The 16,703-nt window shown below is 38.5% G+C and overlaps 1 protein-coding gene across 1 annotated transcript; it reads right to left on the reverse strand.

Annotated features, from left to right (window-relative positions):
- Window positions 1-2,738: 2,738 nt before the first annotated feature.
- On the reverse strand, window positions 2,739-7,162 carry tra2a (transformer 2 alpha homolog; the record flags this gene model as incomplete). The annotated part of the gene is given in 7 exon segments (XM_062985666.1): window positions 2,739-2,880; window positions 3,014-3,129; window positions 3,659-3,847; window positions 4,728-4,772; window positions 4,774-4,905; window positions 4,997-5,134; window positions 7,157-7,162. Coding segments are annotated over 7 exon segments (768 nt in total), but the record flags the coding sequence as incomplete, so codon positions are not given.
- Window positions 7,163-16,703: the final 9,541 nt, after the last annotated feature.

The following is a 16,703-nucleotide window of genomic DNA, read 5'->3' on the forward strand; positions in this document are numbered from 1 at the left end:
GAGTGTTATAATAAAAGCTTTTATCAAGGAACAATGGAAACTGAAAAGCAAAATCTGAACCTGTCTCCTCGATACACTTGAATTAATTTATTTCCATCTTAAGTTGCTTAAAGTATTGTATGAAGCAAATTAGTGTGACAGGTTAAAAAGCAGGAGAAACTTTTAGTCTGACATACGTGTGTGCATGTATGTGTGTTTCTAATAAAGAGAAGTTTAAACATCAACGATGCTGCACCTCCTACAGTTATACCAAAACACACAACACCATGTCATTACCGTTTTAGTGTCATTTTGATGCTGAGAATGGTCCACCATCCACTGGCTGTCTGATTTCAAACCAAAGTATGAGAAAACCACACCTTTAGAGACCAGAATGAAGAATCATAGATTTCGTAAAGACACAGAACCTGAATTAATTTTATTTCTCAAACAATGTGTATAAACAAATCAAAAAACTTGAACAGAGGTTATTGTTAGAGAATGTTTATGCACCTTGTCCCTGGTTTTCTTTTACAAATTAAACATACACACACATAACCCAACAGAAATGTCCACAATTTTATACCTATCTTTTGATATATACAAACACATGAGCAGATAAATAACCATGCCAAAAACCTTCTACATCCAATGTCTCTACATCACACTGGAAAGTACAAATAAGCTATTTAACAGAGTGTATTCTCTATAATAAGAGCTTCTTCTTCTTATAGATATGTAATAACTTTTTTAATCCAGGTTGATGAAAAAAAGTTGGTCTTAGTATCGTCCTGCAGAGAGAAAAACAAGACGTTTGCAGAGGAGAGGTTCTTAATGTACACCTGCAATAGAATAAAAGTACAAGTGCTACAGCACTTGTAGCTGTTACTGAGAAGCTTCATGCAGCCAAAGCAGCCAAACTGTCATCGGTCCTCATTCTTCTTGACCTCTCTGCAGCCTTCGACACAGTGAATCACGGCATTCTCTTGTCCACTCTCTCCAACCTTGGAGTAACAGGTTCAGCATGGCAATGGATGGCCTCCTACCTCAAAGGGCGCTCCTACCAAGTGTCATGGAGGGGATCCATAACTCCCCCATGCACTCTCTCAACCGGTGTTCCACAGGGCTCTGTACTTGGCCCACTTCTTTTCTCTATCTACACCCGCTCTCTGGGTAAGGTCATAGCCTCCCATGGCTTCTCCTACCACTCCTATGCAGATGACACTCAGCTCATTCTGTCATTTCCTCCTTCAGACACACAAGTCTCAGCTCGCATCTCAGCATGTCTGCGAGATATCTCACAATGGATGTCAGCTCATCATCTGAAACTTAATCCCAGCAAGACAGAGATGTTGCTCATTCCCAGAGATCAGTTTCCAACCCAGGACCTAGTCATTTCTCTTGATGACTCCCAGATCAGACCATCTGATAAGGTAAGAAGCCTTGGTGTTGTCCTGGATAACCAGCTGACCTTCTCTCCTCATGTAGCCCACATGACAAGATCGTGCCGGTTCCTCCTCTACAACATCAGGAAGATTCGACCATTTCTCTCCAGGGAAGCTACCAAGATTCTGGTCCAATCACTTGTAATCTCACGGTTGGACTACTGCAACTCCCTCCTGGCAGGAGCTCCCATGTCCACTATTAAACCCTTGCAATTCATTCAAAATGCAGCTGCCCATCTGGTTTTTAACCAGCCCAAACACTGCCACATCACCCCACTGCTGCGTTCTCTTCACTGGCTTCCTGTAGCTGCACGCATTCAGTTTAAAACACTGATGCTCGCCTACAAAGCCAAAAATGGACCAGCCCCAAGCTACCTTCGTGGTCTAATCAAACCCCGCTCTGTACCACGCAACCTCCGAGCCACTAGTCTCGCTCGACTTGAGCCTCCACCCAGAACTAAAGGAAAACAAGCATCAAGGCTCTTCTCTGTTCTAGCACCCAAGTGGTGGAATGAACTTCCTCTGTCTGTCCGAACATCTGAGTCTCTTGCTGTCTTTAAAAAACGATTAAAAACCCACCTTTTTACTAAGCACTTAAGCTGACTTGTACTTATTTACTAAAAATTTTTTTCCATTTCCAAAAAAAAAAAAAAAAAAAAAAAAAAAAAAAAAATCACTTTGGTTCTAACAGGTTTCAGCAGATTCGTATTGTTTGACTGTTGTTTACTAAAACTTGAGAAATGAAATGTTTACTATGGAAGCACTTCTGTAAGTCGCTCTGGATAAGAGCGTCTGCTAAATGCAGAAAATGTAAATGTAAATGTAAATAAAACTTTACCCTACACAAGCTGATGCTGCATATAAATGCAGTGTTAATATTGGACAATAATTACAGGTCACTACAAAAAAGTATGTTAATAAGAAAGTTTAACCAAATGAAGTTATAAGAAATGCCTCAGAAGGCTATGGAAGACTTAAATACTTATAATTACAGTAGGAGTATTACATGCATGTAGTAATAGTATTACATTCATGGCATATACTTGGTGATATTTATGGTCATAATTTTTAGTGTTGATTTTTTTGTGGTATTTTCTCATAGGTGCTTATGTTTCCATCTGTGTTTGTTTCTTTATTTGGACTTTAACGTCATGTTTTACACTCTTCGATTACATTCATGACAGACACACGGTAGTTACTCGTCACACAATATTCATTAGTTCATCAAAGGTTATATCAAACACAGTCATGGACAATTTTGTATCTCCAATTCACCTCACTTGCATGTCTTTGAACTGTGGGAGGAAACCGGAGCACCCAGAGGAAACCCACGCAGACACGGGGAGAACATGCAAACTCCACACAGAAAGGACCAGGACCTGCATGTTCTGCATTCTGCATGTTCATTTCCTGTAATCCCATAGAGCCCTGGTATCCAACAGAAGGTAACTTGATACTAAAAAAAAAAAAAAATATTTATATGAGCAAGAGAGAAACACTTTTACATCTAATAGATTCAGAATTTTGGTACTTCATTTAGCTTACTGGCCTCTTCGCATGTCAGATTCAGTCTGTATTAAGTCACTTACTGTGTGGGACGGCCCATGTAGATTCCAGGCGTGGGAGTGTGAGGCCTTTTGGTGATCGAGTAGTCCACTCTGATGCGCCTTCCATCCAGTTCCATCCCATTGGCTCGCTCCATAGCCTGAAAAAAAGGGACAAAACATAATTTGAGAGCATTTCTACCACTACAAATAACAAATAAAACAAAATAATATATAAGGCAAAACAAATAAATAAGTAAATAAATAAAATAATTAAACCAGCAACAAAGACAAAAGCTAACTATAAGCACTCATCAATTCATGTCATTTTTCATTCAAGCAGCTCTTCAGCTGTGGGGGTGGCTCGGTGGGTAGCACTGTCGTCTCACAGCAAGAAGGTCCTGGTTTGATCCCTAGGTGGGGTGGTCCGGGTCCTTTCTGTGTGGAGTTTGCATGTTCTCCCCGTGTCTGCGTGGTTTTCCTCCAGGAGCGCTGGTTTCCCCCCACAGTCCAAAGACATGCAAGTGAGGTGAATTGGAGACACTAAATTGTCCATGACTGTGTTCGATATAACCTTGTGAACCTTGTGTAATGAGTAACTACTGTTCCTGTCATGAATGTAACCAAAGTGTAAAACATGACGTTAAAATCCTAATAAACAAAACGAACAAACTTCAGCTGTGGCTTTACCTCTTTGGCATCATCAATGCGTTCAAAGTGGACAAAAGCGAATCCTCATGAGCGTCCTGTGCGCTGGTCGTACACAACGTTGACTCCAGAAAGTGGACCGTAGTGAGAAAAGACTTCTCTTAAATCCCTCTCAGTGGTGTACAGACTCAAACCAAACACGCCAAGACACGTGCTAGGATCAGGATTAGCCTGTAAAGATAAAAAAGCAAGACACATGACAAAACACTCCATTTACGTTCTACACACTTGTTTAATGCAGCATGTTTTACAATGTAATAAAAAACATTTGCCCCTTTCCTAATTTCATTCCTATTTTTGCACATCACAATTGTTTTAGATATTCAAACATTTTATTTACAAGGGAAAGACAGCCTTACTCACAAAATACAGTTTTAAGTAATTTTCCACAAGTTACTTAAATAATAAATAAAATATTATTTAAATTTAATTGATAGCTGTATTCAGTTGGATTGATAACTTGCTCGCTCGATTTCGAGTGGCAAAGAGTGAGCCAAAGGAAACTCCATTATGCAGATATAAGGACTGTACATAGCTGTTAAGTTAAAAAATGCACTAGTTTCAAAAGCAATAAATATTGACACAAAAAACAGAAGAGTCAAGCTTGGTACAGGAGGGCAGACCTGAGGAAATGGATTGAAAGCTTAACGGTTTTAATGGTGTACATCACTTTGGATAAAATCATCAAGCTGACTTACATTTACTCGCATGTGTGCACGAGTATGTGCACTCACACACCAATTTACACACACACACACCCATTTGCGCACACACCCATTTGCGAACACACCCTTTTGCGCACACACACAGTCTTTCTCCCCGAACTCAAGCTGACATGACAGGTAACTGCTTTTTTTTAACCCTAAGTCAAAACATTGTCCTAAATCAAGTCCTACTGCACTACAGAGTATGACAGCAGTGGTAAAGTGTATTTTCATAATACATGCCCAGTTGTAGATTTTTAAAGAAATCTGTTTGCAGAAGAAACAGATGTCTGGCTAAAATCCAGATGGCTTTTGAGGAGTTTCTTACCATCAACTAACAGCCTTACCACAGTTTTAGTTTGTTTAGAATTGTATGGTACTCCAGCACTCTCCAGTGTGCCGCCGGTGGTTGGACATAGGTGATGTGTTCTGGCTTCTTCTGCGCCGGTAGTCTGGACTGTAAGAACGCGAGCAGGACTTTCTCCGGTGAGCCAGAACGTGAGCCAGAGACGACGTGACCGGGACCTGTACAAAGAAATACGATATAAGCAACAAAACCATTAGTTATTTTGAAACTGGTGCTAAAACAGCTGTGCGTTTATTTATTTATTTACACCGACCTGGACCTGGAGCATGAACGGGATCTGGACTCAGAGTGCCTGGAAGCATGTGACGGGCTGTGAGAGCCTGACCTGCTGTCAGATTTAGCACTTACTGGATTGTCCTGCTCTTACTTGGAGGGCGAGTGGGAATCCTAATGTTAGAGAAATTAAGTCATACTTTCTTACGATCCACAGTTACAAATCTAGTTACACTTACTGTACATACATTTACAGCTGTGGAGAAGAGTGTTAGAAGTTACAAGTTAATATATCTGAAATGAAATCATCAAAAATGCTAATCAGATTATTTGTTCTGAGTCACCAAAGTAAAACATCTCAACATGAATTTCCTCAAAAATGTTTAAAACACTTGGAAGATACACTTGGAAGATACACAGGACATTTACTTAACCTATGGACACATTCATTCTTCTGTTTTCTTTAAACGCTATTCCTTTCCTTCAGCCATTTAATTGTTCTTCTGTCTTCATTTGTTCAGTTTTCATCTTTCACCTCCTTCTTTTTCATTTCTTCACCCAAATTTGAAAATTTTTTTTCTGCTTAAGACACATAACACGAGCGTGCTTCTATCTGATCCATCTTCAGTTCTTTTTCCCCTTTCCCCTTTTTCCCCGTCTGTCATGTAAACATTTTCAAAAGCCTTCTTTTATCTTGGATATTCTTCGACAATCTTGGTCTTAACTCTTCAACTCCTTCACGTTCATTAACCTTAATGAAAAAAAAACATTCAGAGAAATTAAGATCATGGGTAATTAAAAAAAAAATATATAATGCTTTTACTCAGTTCTTAACTGCTCATCCTGAAACACAAAATCTAAACATTGGCACATTGCACTTTATACACTGAACTGTGTGTATAAATCAAATAAATACGAGGTAGTAAAAACATTAACATTCGTAATTAGATAAGAATAGATCCTAGGTAAAATTGGAAAAATATGAAAAAGCAGCAAAAGCAAGGCTTTTAAACAGTGTTCTCTAAAGTTGACCTTCACCACCTAAACCTGTATGAGTAATCTGTAATGCTGGTTTTATTAAAATGGATAAAAGGGGTGGAGAATGTACTGAAATAAAAGAGAAAACCAGTTTGACATCTCCCTATTATATAGATTTATCACCATCATCTTATATCATGACAAGCTTGATAAACACAGCCCCAACCAGGGATGTTAGTGATTAACAGATAAGACATTGTTTGTTCGATGTTGTTGACCCACCTTAAGTGTGCATGTGCCAGCTATGTTTACGTATTATGAGTTTTTATTCGGAAAGGAAAAACTGTAATCTATGTACATGTGGATCTGTGTCTAACCATTACTTTACTTGTTTGTTAACCATCGACTAATGATGGTAGATTACCAGTTAAAAGAAACTGGCAAATGTGCATCTGTAGCCTAAACCATGAGACATGAAACCACCACAAAATTGCTTTATGCTGTCATTACAATAGTTTCTGGATGTGGTCTGACAGCTGAATAGTGGGCTTTAAATGGGCATAGCAAAGGTAAGTCAGAAATTTTACTCTCTAAACCAGAAGGGTCTGAAAATTGTTTTTTCTTTTTACTTAACTAGAACCACAAATAAAAAAAAAAAGTTTTATTATTTATTTATTTGGGTTTTAACACCATGTTTATCATGTCTCATTTATGGCTGCAGGAAAAAAAAGTTATTGTTAAAACTGTTCTTGTGTTGTCTTATGTAAGAATTTATTTTACGGTTTCAGGAATGTGTACTTGTCTTTCCTTGGTTTATTTGGTGCATTCTATTAGGATATGCTTTATTATAACAAGTTTTTGGCAGGTTGAAAGGTTGGAACTTTGCCAAAGTTATCTCCTGCCTATTATATCAGCTACTGATGAACGACAGTTACTAATGCAGTATCGTCTGAGGTATCAGAATTACAATCACCAGTTGACATAATCAGTTTAAAATCACATCATTATTTAGTGTTTGTTGTTTTTAATCTTATTTAATCTCTATTTTTAAAAACGTGTTGCAGGCCAGAAATGTAGGAATGAATCTTTATTGACAAATGATATGAAAACAAAACATAAAGTATTTTGGGTTCATATTGTCTGCAATGAAATAAGCCAACATGAATGTAAAAAACCCAGCACTATAGAGTAGCTTACATTTATTATTAATAATTATACCTGCATTTTTAGAAATAAATTTTTAGAAATACTTTTAATTATATGTTAAAAAATAAGGCAAAATAAAATTTGACTGATCCAATGTATTACAATACTCATATAATAATGACAGCAATCATGCATTTAGTTAAAAAAAAATATATATAAAAATTATTATTGCAACTGATTTGGTGTTTTGTGATATGATATTGGTATCGTCAAAATAATACAATTATCGTGATATAAATGTAAGTTCATATTGGATTATCTGAATAGAAAGAAGCACCTAAACCAAAACCAAGCACCTAGGCATGCAGACTGCTTCTACAAACATTTGTGAAAGAATGGGTTGCTCTCAGGAGCTCAGTGAATTCCAGTGTGTTACCGTGATAGGATGCCACCCGTGCAACAAGTCCAGTCATGAAATTTCCTCGCTACTAAATATTCCATAGTCAACTGTCAGTGGTATAACAAAGCAACTCAGCCACAAAGTGGTAGCCACGTAAAATGACAGAGTGAGGTCAGCGGATGCTGAGGCGCATAGTGCGCAGAGGCCGCCAACTTTCTGCAGAGTCAATCGCTACAGACCTCCAAACTTCATGTGACCTTCAGATTAGCTCAAGAACAGTGCGTATAGAGCTTCATGGAATGGGTTTCCATGGCCGAGCAGCTGCATTCAAGCCTTACATCACCAAGCTCAATGAAAAGGTGTAAAGCATGCCACCACTTGACTGTAGAGCAGTGGAGACGTGTTCTCTGGAGTGACGAATCACGCTTCTCTGTCTGGCAATCCGATGGATGAGTCTGGGTTTGGTGGCTGCCAGGAGAACGGTACTTGTCTGACTGCATTGTGCCAAGTGTAAAGTTTGGTGGAGGGGGGATTATGGTGTGGGGTTGTTTTTCAGGAGTTGGGCTCAGCCCCTTAGTTCCAGTGAAATAAACTCTTAATGCTTCAACATACCAAGAGATTTTGTAAAATTTCATGCTCCCAACTTTGTGGGAAGGGTTTGGGGATGGCCCCTTCCTGTTCCAACATGACTGCGCACCAGTGCACAAAGCAAGGTCCACAAAGACATGGATAAGCAAGTCTGGTGTGGAAGAACTTGACTGGCCTGCACCTCAACCCGATAGAACACCTTTGGGATGAATTAGAGCGGAGACTGCGAGCCAGGCCTTCTTGTCCAACATCAGTGTCTGACCTCACAAATGCGCTTCTGGAAGAATGGTCAAAAATTCCCATAAACACACTCCTAAACCTTGTGGAAAGCCTTCCCAGAAGGGTTGAAACTGTTATAGCTGCAAAGGGTGGGCCGACATCATTAAACCCTATGGATTAAGAATGGGATGTCACTCAAGTTTATATGCGTGTGAAGGCAGATGAGTGAATACTTTTGGCAATATAGTGTATTTTAGGCATATGTCAAATAATGAGGTTGTTTTTGACACTTATACACTGAAAATAACACAAATATAATAAATAAACACCGTAATAAAAAGATGATTCTTACAATTTCTCAGAACCCTAAGCTATAACACAAGTTTAAAAGTGAAACAGGAGGAAAGTTCAGCTAAACACCGCTCAAGCCAAGCACTAAACAAAACGACTGTTCATTGTTAATTTGAAATAAAAAAAATATTTTTTTAAACTGAACACGTTGAGTTTAAGGGAAACGTTAAGTTTAAGAGTACACATTTCTTGACGAAAGGTGTTGAGTTTCAAAGATTTTGAATTTAGGGGACATTGGGTTACAAGGTACCACTGTATCTTTATTATATTATAAAGCAACTAAATATCAAAATTTTTAATAAAACAAGCAATTTATTTAAATGACTTTTGGAATTGACCTAATTGATACCATGCACCTGATAAAAGAAAGTACTGGCACCATGTCAAGGGTTCTACTTCAGTTTTCTTTGAACTCTCAAAACCGTGCAGAGGGTGGATTGGCTTTTTAAACTCGCCCCTATAGAAGTAAGTAGGTAAAAGTTTGCTGGTAACTGCTGCCCTGTGACAGACTGATTACCTGCCAGGGTTTTTTTTCCCACCAAGCTTCTGGCTGATGCTGTTTTTTAAAGAGTTTTTTTTTTTAAAGCCCTGCCATTTACATAATTCTGAGGGGTTTGTAGTAAGAAGTGAATTCTGTCCTATGTAAATTGAAATTGTCGGCTTATGTTAAATAGCTGTAAAAAGTGAATGTACAACCCCAAACCAAAAGTTGGAACAGAATGAAAAATGCAAATAAAATAAAAATGCATTGTTTCTTACATTTACTTTGACTTTTATTTAATTGCAGACAGGATGAACCTGAGATATTTCATGTTTTGTCTGCTCAACCTAATTAATTTTATTAATGTACCTCCGTTCCTGCATTTCAGGCCTGCAACACGTTCCAAAAAAAGTTGAGACGGGGACAATTTAGGGCTAGAAATGTGAAAAAAACTAAATAATGATGTGATTCCAAACAGGTGTTTATAATCATGGTTTGGTACAAAAGCAGAATCCAGGAAAGGCTAAGTCTTTGATGAGTAAAGATGGCCAGAGGATCTCCAGTTTGTCTATAGATGTGTGAGAAAATGATTGAAATGTTTAAAAACAATGTACCTCAAAGAAAGTTTGGAAGGTATTTGCATATTTCTCTCTCTACAGTGCATAATATCATTAAACCATTCAAGGAATCAGGAGGAATTTCACTGCGTCCTTTTGAGCCAAGAGCTCAAAAGGACAAAAGGTCAAAGACGAAAAGGACTATCCAGACTGTTATCAACAACAAGTCATGGTATGGGGCTGTGTCAGTGCCCTTGGCAAAGGTCATTTACACTTCTGTGATGGCAGCATTAATGCAGAAAAGTACATTGAGATCTTAGAGTAACATATGCTGCCTTCAAGACGTCACCTTTTCCAGGAACGTCCATGCATTTTTCAACAAGAAAATGCAAAACCACATGCTGCACACATTACAAAGGCATGGCTGCAGAAGAAGAGGGTACGGGTACTGGACTGGCGCGCCTGCAGTCCTGACCTGTCCCCAATAGAGAATGTGTGGAGAATTTAGAAGCAAAAAATGTGACCCTGTACTGTTGCACATCTTAATGTTTATTAATAAATGAAATGAAGTTGAGCAGACAAAACATAAAATATCTCAGATTCATCCTGTCTGCATATAAAAAATAAATAAAAAATAAAAGTCAAAGTAAATGTAAGAAACTCTGTGTTTTTTTATTATTTGCATTTGCCATACTGTCCCAACTTTTCTGATTTGAGGTTGTAAAAAAAAAAAAAAAAAAAAAACAGAAACCCCCCCGAAAGCAATCAAAAGCACTTACATGGAAAGTATTATAAAAAAGGGAAAAACTTGTGTGAACAAGTGTGAAGATTCTTCATCATAATTCTGGGTCTGTACTTTTAATCTAACAGCCACAGTGGAGCCACTGATTTTTATTATATACAGGGGTTGGACAATGAAACTGAAACACCTGGTTTTAGACCACAATAATTTATTAGTATGGTGTAGGGCCTCCTTTTGCGGCCAATACAGCGTCAATTCGTCTTGGAAATGACATATACAAGTCCTGCACAGTGGTCAGAGGGATTTTAAGCCATTCTTCTTGCAGGATAGTGGCCAGGTCACTATGTGATGCTGGTGGAGGAAAACGTTTCCTGACTCGCTTCTCCAAAACACCCCAAAGTGGCTCAATAATATTTAGATCTGGTGACTGTGCAGGCCATGGGAGATGTTCAACTTCACTTTCATGTTCATCAAACCAATCTTTCACCAGTCTTGCTGTGTGTATTGGTGCATTGTCATCCTGATACACGGCACCGCCTTCAGGATACAATGTTTGAACCATTGGATGCACATAGCACAAGTATTGGGCCAAGGGAATGCCATGATATGGCAGCCCAAACCATCACTGATCCACCCCCATGCTTCACTCTGGGCATGCAACAGTCTGGGTGGTACGCTTCTTTGGGGCTTCTCCACACCGTAACTCTCCCGGATGTGGGGAAAACAGTAAAGGTGGACTCATCAGAGAACAATACATGTTTCACATTGTCCACAGCCCAAGATTTGCGCTCCTTGCACCATTGAAACCGACGTTTGGCATTGGCACGAGTGACCAAAGGTTTGGCTATAGCAGCCCGGCCGTGTATATTGACCCTGTGGAGCTCCCGACGGACAGTTCTGGTGGAAACAGGAGAGTTGAGGTGCACATTTAATTCTGCCGTGATTTGGGCAGCCGTGGTTTTATGTTTTTTGGATACAATCCGGGTTAGCACCCGAACATCCCTTTCAGACAGCTTCCTCTTGCGTCCACAGTTAATCCTGTTGGATGTGGTTTGTCCTTCTTGGTGGTATGCTGACATTACCCTGGATACCGTGGCTCTTGATACATCACAAAGACTTGCTGTCTTGGTCACAGATGTGCCAGCAAGACGTGCACCAACAATTTGTCCTCTTTTGAACTCTAGTATGTCACCCATAATGTTGTGTGCATTGCAATATTTTGAGCAAAACTGTGCTCTAACCCTGCTAATTGAACCTTCACACTCTGCTCTTACTGGTGAAATGTGCAATTAATGAAGATTGGCCACCAGACTGGTCCAATTTAGCCATGAAACCTCCCATACTAAAATGACAGGTGTTTCAGTTTCATTGTCCAACCCCTGTATATTATTCCGATTCACTTCAACTAAAGTGAAAGATGACTTCAGACCTCATGAACTCTCATGAATAAGTAAAAAGAAGGGATGTGGGAATGGAGCATGAGTCAGTAAAAGACATCAGGGTTTGGAATTAGGCATGCGTGCACAGAAATACTTTTGTCTGTTCAGACACTATAATAAGCAGCACTTTTTCATGGGCAGTCTCTTCAGCAGTTGAGAAAAAGTTCACCACATAAGGTATGGGTTGAAGCTCATAATAAAAAAGTACATTAAGAATAAGTTCTAGACACATTTAAATATCCCTTATCTGATCCCTAATCCATGTAAAAGTATATAATATTATTTGTACTTCAGTGTCAAAACTACCTCAGATTTTAAAAAACTTTTTAAAAAAGTAACCATTTATAATTTCTGTCAAACCTTATTTATAATTTATGTTCTTCAGCAATAAGCAGTTATATTTGAAGTTTTATTTGTTTTATTCTTTTAGTGTTTTCAGAAAAAGCTGTGACAGTTGGGAAAAAGTCAAATTTAAAAAAGCATAGTGTTTCTTCAAAGAAAGATTGGAGGGAATTTGCCATTTTCCCAGTATGGTGCATAATATCATTAAACAATTAAAGGAATCTGGAAGAATTTCAGTGTGTAAAGGGCAAGGGCGCAAGCCTAAGCTGAACAGCCATGATTTACAAACCTTGTGATCACATCCGTGATCACCGGTGGCTCAGTGGGTAGCATTGTCCCATCCCAGTTTCTATGTGGAGCATCCTGGGTCTGTTTTGTGTGGAGTTTGCATGTTCTTCCTGTGTCTGTGTGAGTTTCCTTTGGGAGCTCAGTTGTCCTCCTACAGTTCAAATACAAGTATGTTAGGTAAACTGTCTATGACAGTGTTTGATACTAAACTTGAACTGATAAATCATCTGTAACCTGTAGCTACCTGTACTGTCAAGAAAGTAAAATGTTAAAACACGCTAGAGAACAGAGTATCCTCTTTGGTATGTGCAGCATAGGAAGTTCTGGCACTGTTTTAACTGCTTTATCCATTTTATCACATCTTGCTGTGTTTCTATTTGGTAATGGTACCACCGTGGTGCATTGTTCTGACGACAAAACATACTTCATACATGCATCATTAGTCACATTTTTTACTTTATTTGGTTAAAAAAATTAACAATGTATCATTTTCATGGTTGATCTGGACCAAGGAATCAAAGTACAAGTATAAATTTGACCTACGAAATGCTTTTTAATTTTCATTTTCCATACTGTCCCAACTTTTTCTAATTTGGGGTTGTAAAAATACTTTGTAAGCTATACAGACACAATTCTTCACTACACACACTCAGTCTCTCAAGACTTTTAAGATGAATGTTTCCAGAACCACAAAGTGACAGGAAACATACCTTATGGAAATCAACCAGTTATTTAAAAGAATTCCAACTCTAATATATCAGGCACACTGCTTAGGAATGAGGAGAAAGACTGGCTGTGTGACATCAGAAATGAATCTATTCACAGACAACATTGCTGTTCAGCAAACATAAAAAATGGCTGGAAAATAGTACAACAAAAGTTGCTTATATTTGCCTAAAGTTACAAAGACCGACACAAAAACAACGGACATACCCCTTTTACAGAAATACAGTGCTTACTACATACAGAGGCATTTTGATTTCCTGTAAGATGACTTACAGAAGTTGTTTTTAAAGGTTTTATTGGATAAAATGTGGTGCTTAGCTTATGCCAAGTTCACACTACACGACTTTCCCAGTCGTCAGGTCGCTGTACAGTTCACACTACACGACTGAATCTCCTGCACTCGGGAGTCTTTCAGTCAGTGTATATTTCACACTACACGACTGATCGGCGATCGGGGGTTTCACACTACACGATCCATCACCAACTGGAATCGCAGGTGAGCTTCTCTACGTTTAGTCACGAGAACAAACACGAGAAGTGACCAATGGTTTAATGATACCACGTCCAAAAATGCACGTCAACAAGTAGCGAGTGATCAAAGTTTGTGAGCTGATGTGCAGCGTAAAATCAAAGAGGAAAATAAATGAATCTGAGTGGATTTGGCAACACAAACAGTATAGATGGTTCTGTAGTAAGTTGGAGGTTAATTAATAATTTTGTAATGCAGCGTGGGTGTTATGTTTTGTAGAGGACCAAATCAGAAATACTGTAAAACGTGTGTGCCGGTGTATCCTGATATAAACTATTTCCTCTCCTGCATTTCCCCTCACGCTGTATCCTGCGTTCTCATTGGCTGTTCGACATGTCACTCATTTCCAGTCGTACATCTGAGATCAGATATCTGGCTTGCTAGAAAACTCGATCCAGTCGCCGAGCGGTCGGCGAGCCGGTCGGGTCGAGTTGTTGGATAGTTCACACTTAGCGACTGAGAGCCGAGTTTTGATCGCCGAGCGAACGCTGAGTTGCTTCCGACCCGGAAAATCAATCGCCGACCAGTCTCCGAGCGAAATCCGGCCAAAAATCGTGTAGTGTGAACTAGGCATTAGCCTGCACATTTTGAGAACCACAGGCTAAGGCCTCATAAACATACATCCTAACAGTAGATGGTGCTATAGCATATAACATAATACACAGACAGCGTCGTTTTCCACGGCGCGACACGCCATAACAACATTTAGTAAAAAAGGGTATAAAGTATACAGAAGGACATATTGTTCTTCTGGACTCATAAGATGTAGTGCTCTATCCCAGTTAGGTTGCAATATCTAACTGGACAAATTAGCTACGTGTTATTTTAAAGAAACCCAGAAAAGGGCCATGCAGTTAAGAATCACACACATTCTCTAAAATAAAATATATTTTATGGATATTAAGACTCCATTTACCCATCACCATTTGACTTAAACCTAAAATGTTACAACATAACATAAGGATAAACATCAAATTTGGTATAGTCTTACAGCAAATACTATGTCAAACTGCTATGTGTACTTGACCCACCATGTGTAAAAACTGTTTTCTTTGACTAAGGGTAAATGCCATAATTTACAAATTGTGCTTTTTGTTTTTCTTATAAAGTTATAATGTTTTTAAATGCTGTGGATACATTTAACTTATAATCTTTATTGGATTTTGTCATTGTTGTGCTGCATTAAACAAGTCTGCCTTAGCATCACCTCACAGCCTACATCTCCCTAAAGTTAGATACTACTGCAATTCTTTACTTTTAATTTGAATGTATTGTAACTAGATAAACTGTCGCTCAACCCTTTAGGATTTGTTAGCAGGCTGACCACTTCTCCAAAGATTTAGCACTGTTCCAAGTTCTCTTCCTCTTTGATATTATGGCTTTCTTTGTGGTTTGAATTTAGAATTCAAAACTTAGATTTTTTTTGCAAACACTTTCTACCCCTTTCCAAAATGATATATATAATAAATATAGTATATATTAAATACATAAAAGTGTGCTACAATTATCCTATCAAAGTTTGAATGCTTGTAAGATTAAGACAAGTGAGATGTACATACACTATATGGACGAAAATATTGGGACACCCTTTTTAATTTTTAAATTCATGTGTTTTAGTCATTGAAAATTTAATGCTTCAAATGTTGCAGCAACAGTTTAGGGAAGGCCCTTTCCTGTTCCAGCATGACTGTGCCCTGTGCACAAAGCAAGGTCTATAAAGACATGAAGAAAAACTTTAGTGGCCTGCACAGAGCCTTGGGTTTAGCCCCACTTAACAACTTTGGATAAACTGGAACATCAATTTAGGCTTTCTTATGCAAAATAAGTGCCCAGCCATACAAATGCTCCTTTGACTGAATGTGCACAAATTCACACAGACATACTTCAAAGTCTTCTCATCAGAGTGGCTGTTTTTTTTTGCTGAAAAGATCACATGGATGCTTTAATTTAATACCATTTGTTTTTTAAATGAATGTCCAACAAGCTCATGGTCAGTTGTCCAAATACTTTTGGCCATATAGTGTATATTACATGTATGGACATAGTATATTCCACAGTACTGTCAGTGTGAGCAGCAGTGTCTAACAGATTGGTCAAAAAACTTTTAGGTTTAGGTTTTCAGCTGGGTTGGCACCTGAAAAACACCACTCTCATCTGGATAGAAATGGTGTATCATTTTAGATTATAAGTCCGAACATATTATTTTAATACAACCCCAAATCAGAAAAGTTGGGACAGTAGGGAAAATGCAAATAAAATAAAAATGCAGTGTTCCTTACATTTACTTTGACTTTTATTTGATTGCAGACAGTTTGAAACCAAGATATTTCATGTTTTGTCTGCTCAACTTCCTCATTCCTGCATTTCAGGTCTGCAACACATTCCAAAAATGTTGGGACAGGGGCAATTTAGAGCTAGTAATGAGGTGAAAAAACTAAATAATGATGTGATTCCAAACAGGTGATGTCAACAAGTTTACTATGGAAGCACTTCTTCTATAAGCCGCTCTGGATAAGAGCGTCTGCTAAATGTCGAAAATGTAAATGTAAACAAGTGATTGTAATTATGGCTTGGTACAAAAGCATCATCCAGGAAAGGCTGAGTCTTTGATGAGCAAAGATGGTCAGAGAATCTCCAGTTTGTTGCAACAAATGTGTGAGAAAATTATTAAAATGTTTAAAAACAATGTACTTCAAAGAAAGTTGGAATTGGAAGGGATTTGCATATTTCTCCATCTACAATACAAAACCACATTCTGCACACATTACAAAGGCATGGCTGCTGAAGAAGAGGGTACGGGTACTGGACTGGCCTGCCAGCAGTCCTGACCTGTCCCCAACAGAGAATGTGTGGAGAATTTTTAAATGAAAAATGTGACAACAACGACCCCGTACTGTTGCACATCTTAAGACGTGTTTGCAGGAGGAATGGTACAAAATAAAAGCTGCAACACTAAA

The sequence above is a fragment of the Trichomycterus rosablanca genome, chromosome 2 (genome assembly GCF_030014385.1).
Source record: "Trichomycterus rosablanca isolate fTriRos1 chromosome 2, fTriRos1.hap1, whole genome shotgun sequence".
Classification (NCBI taxonomy): Eukaryota; Metazoa; Chordata; class Actinopteri; order Siluriformes; family Trichomycteridae; genus Trichomycterus; species Trichomycterus rosablanca.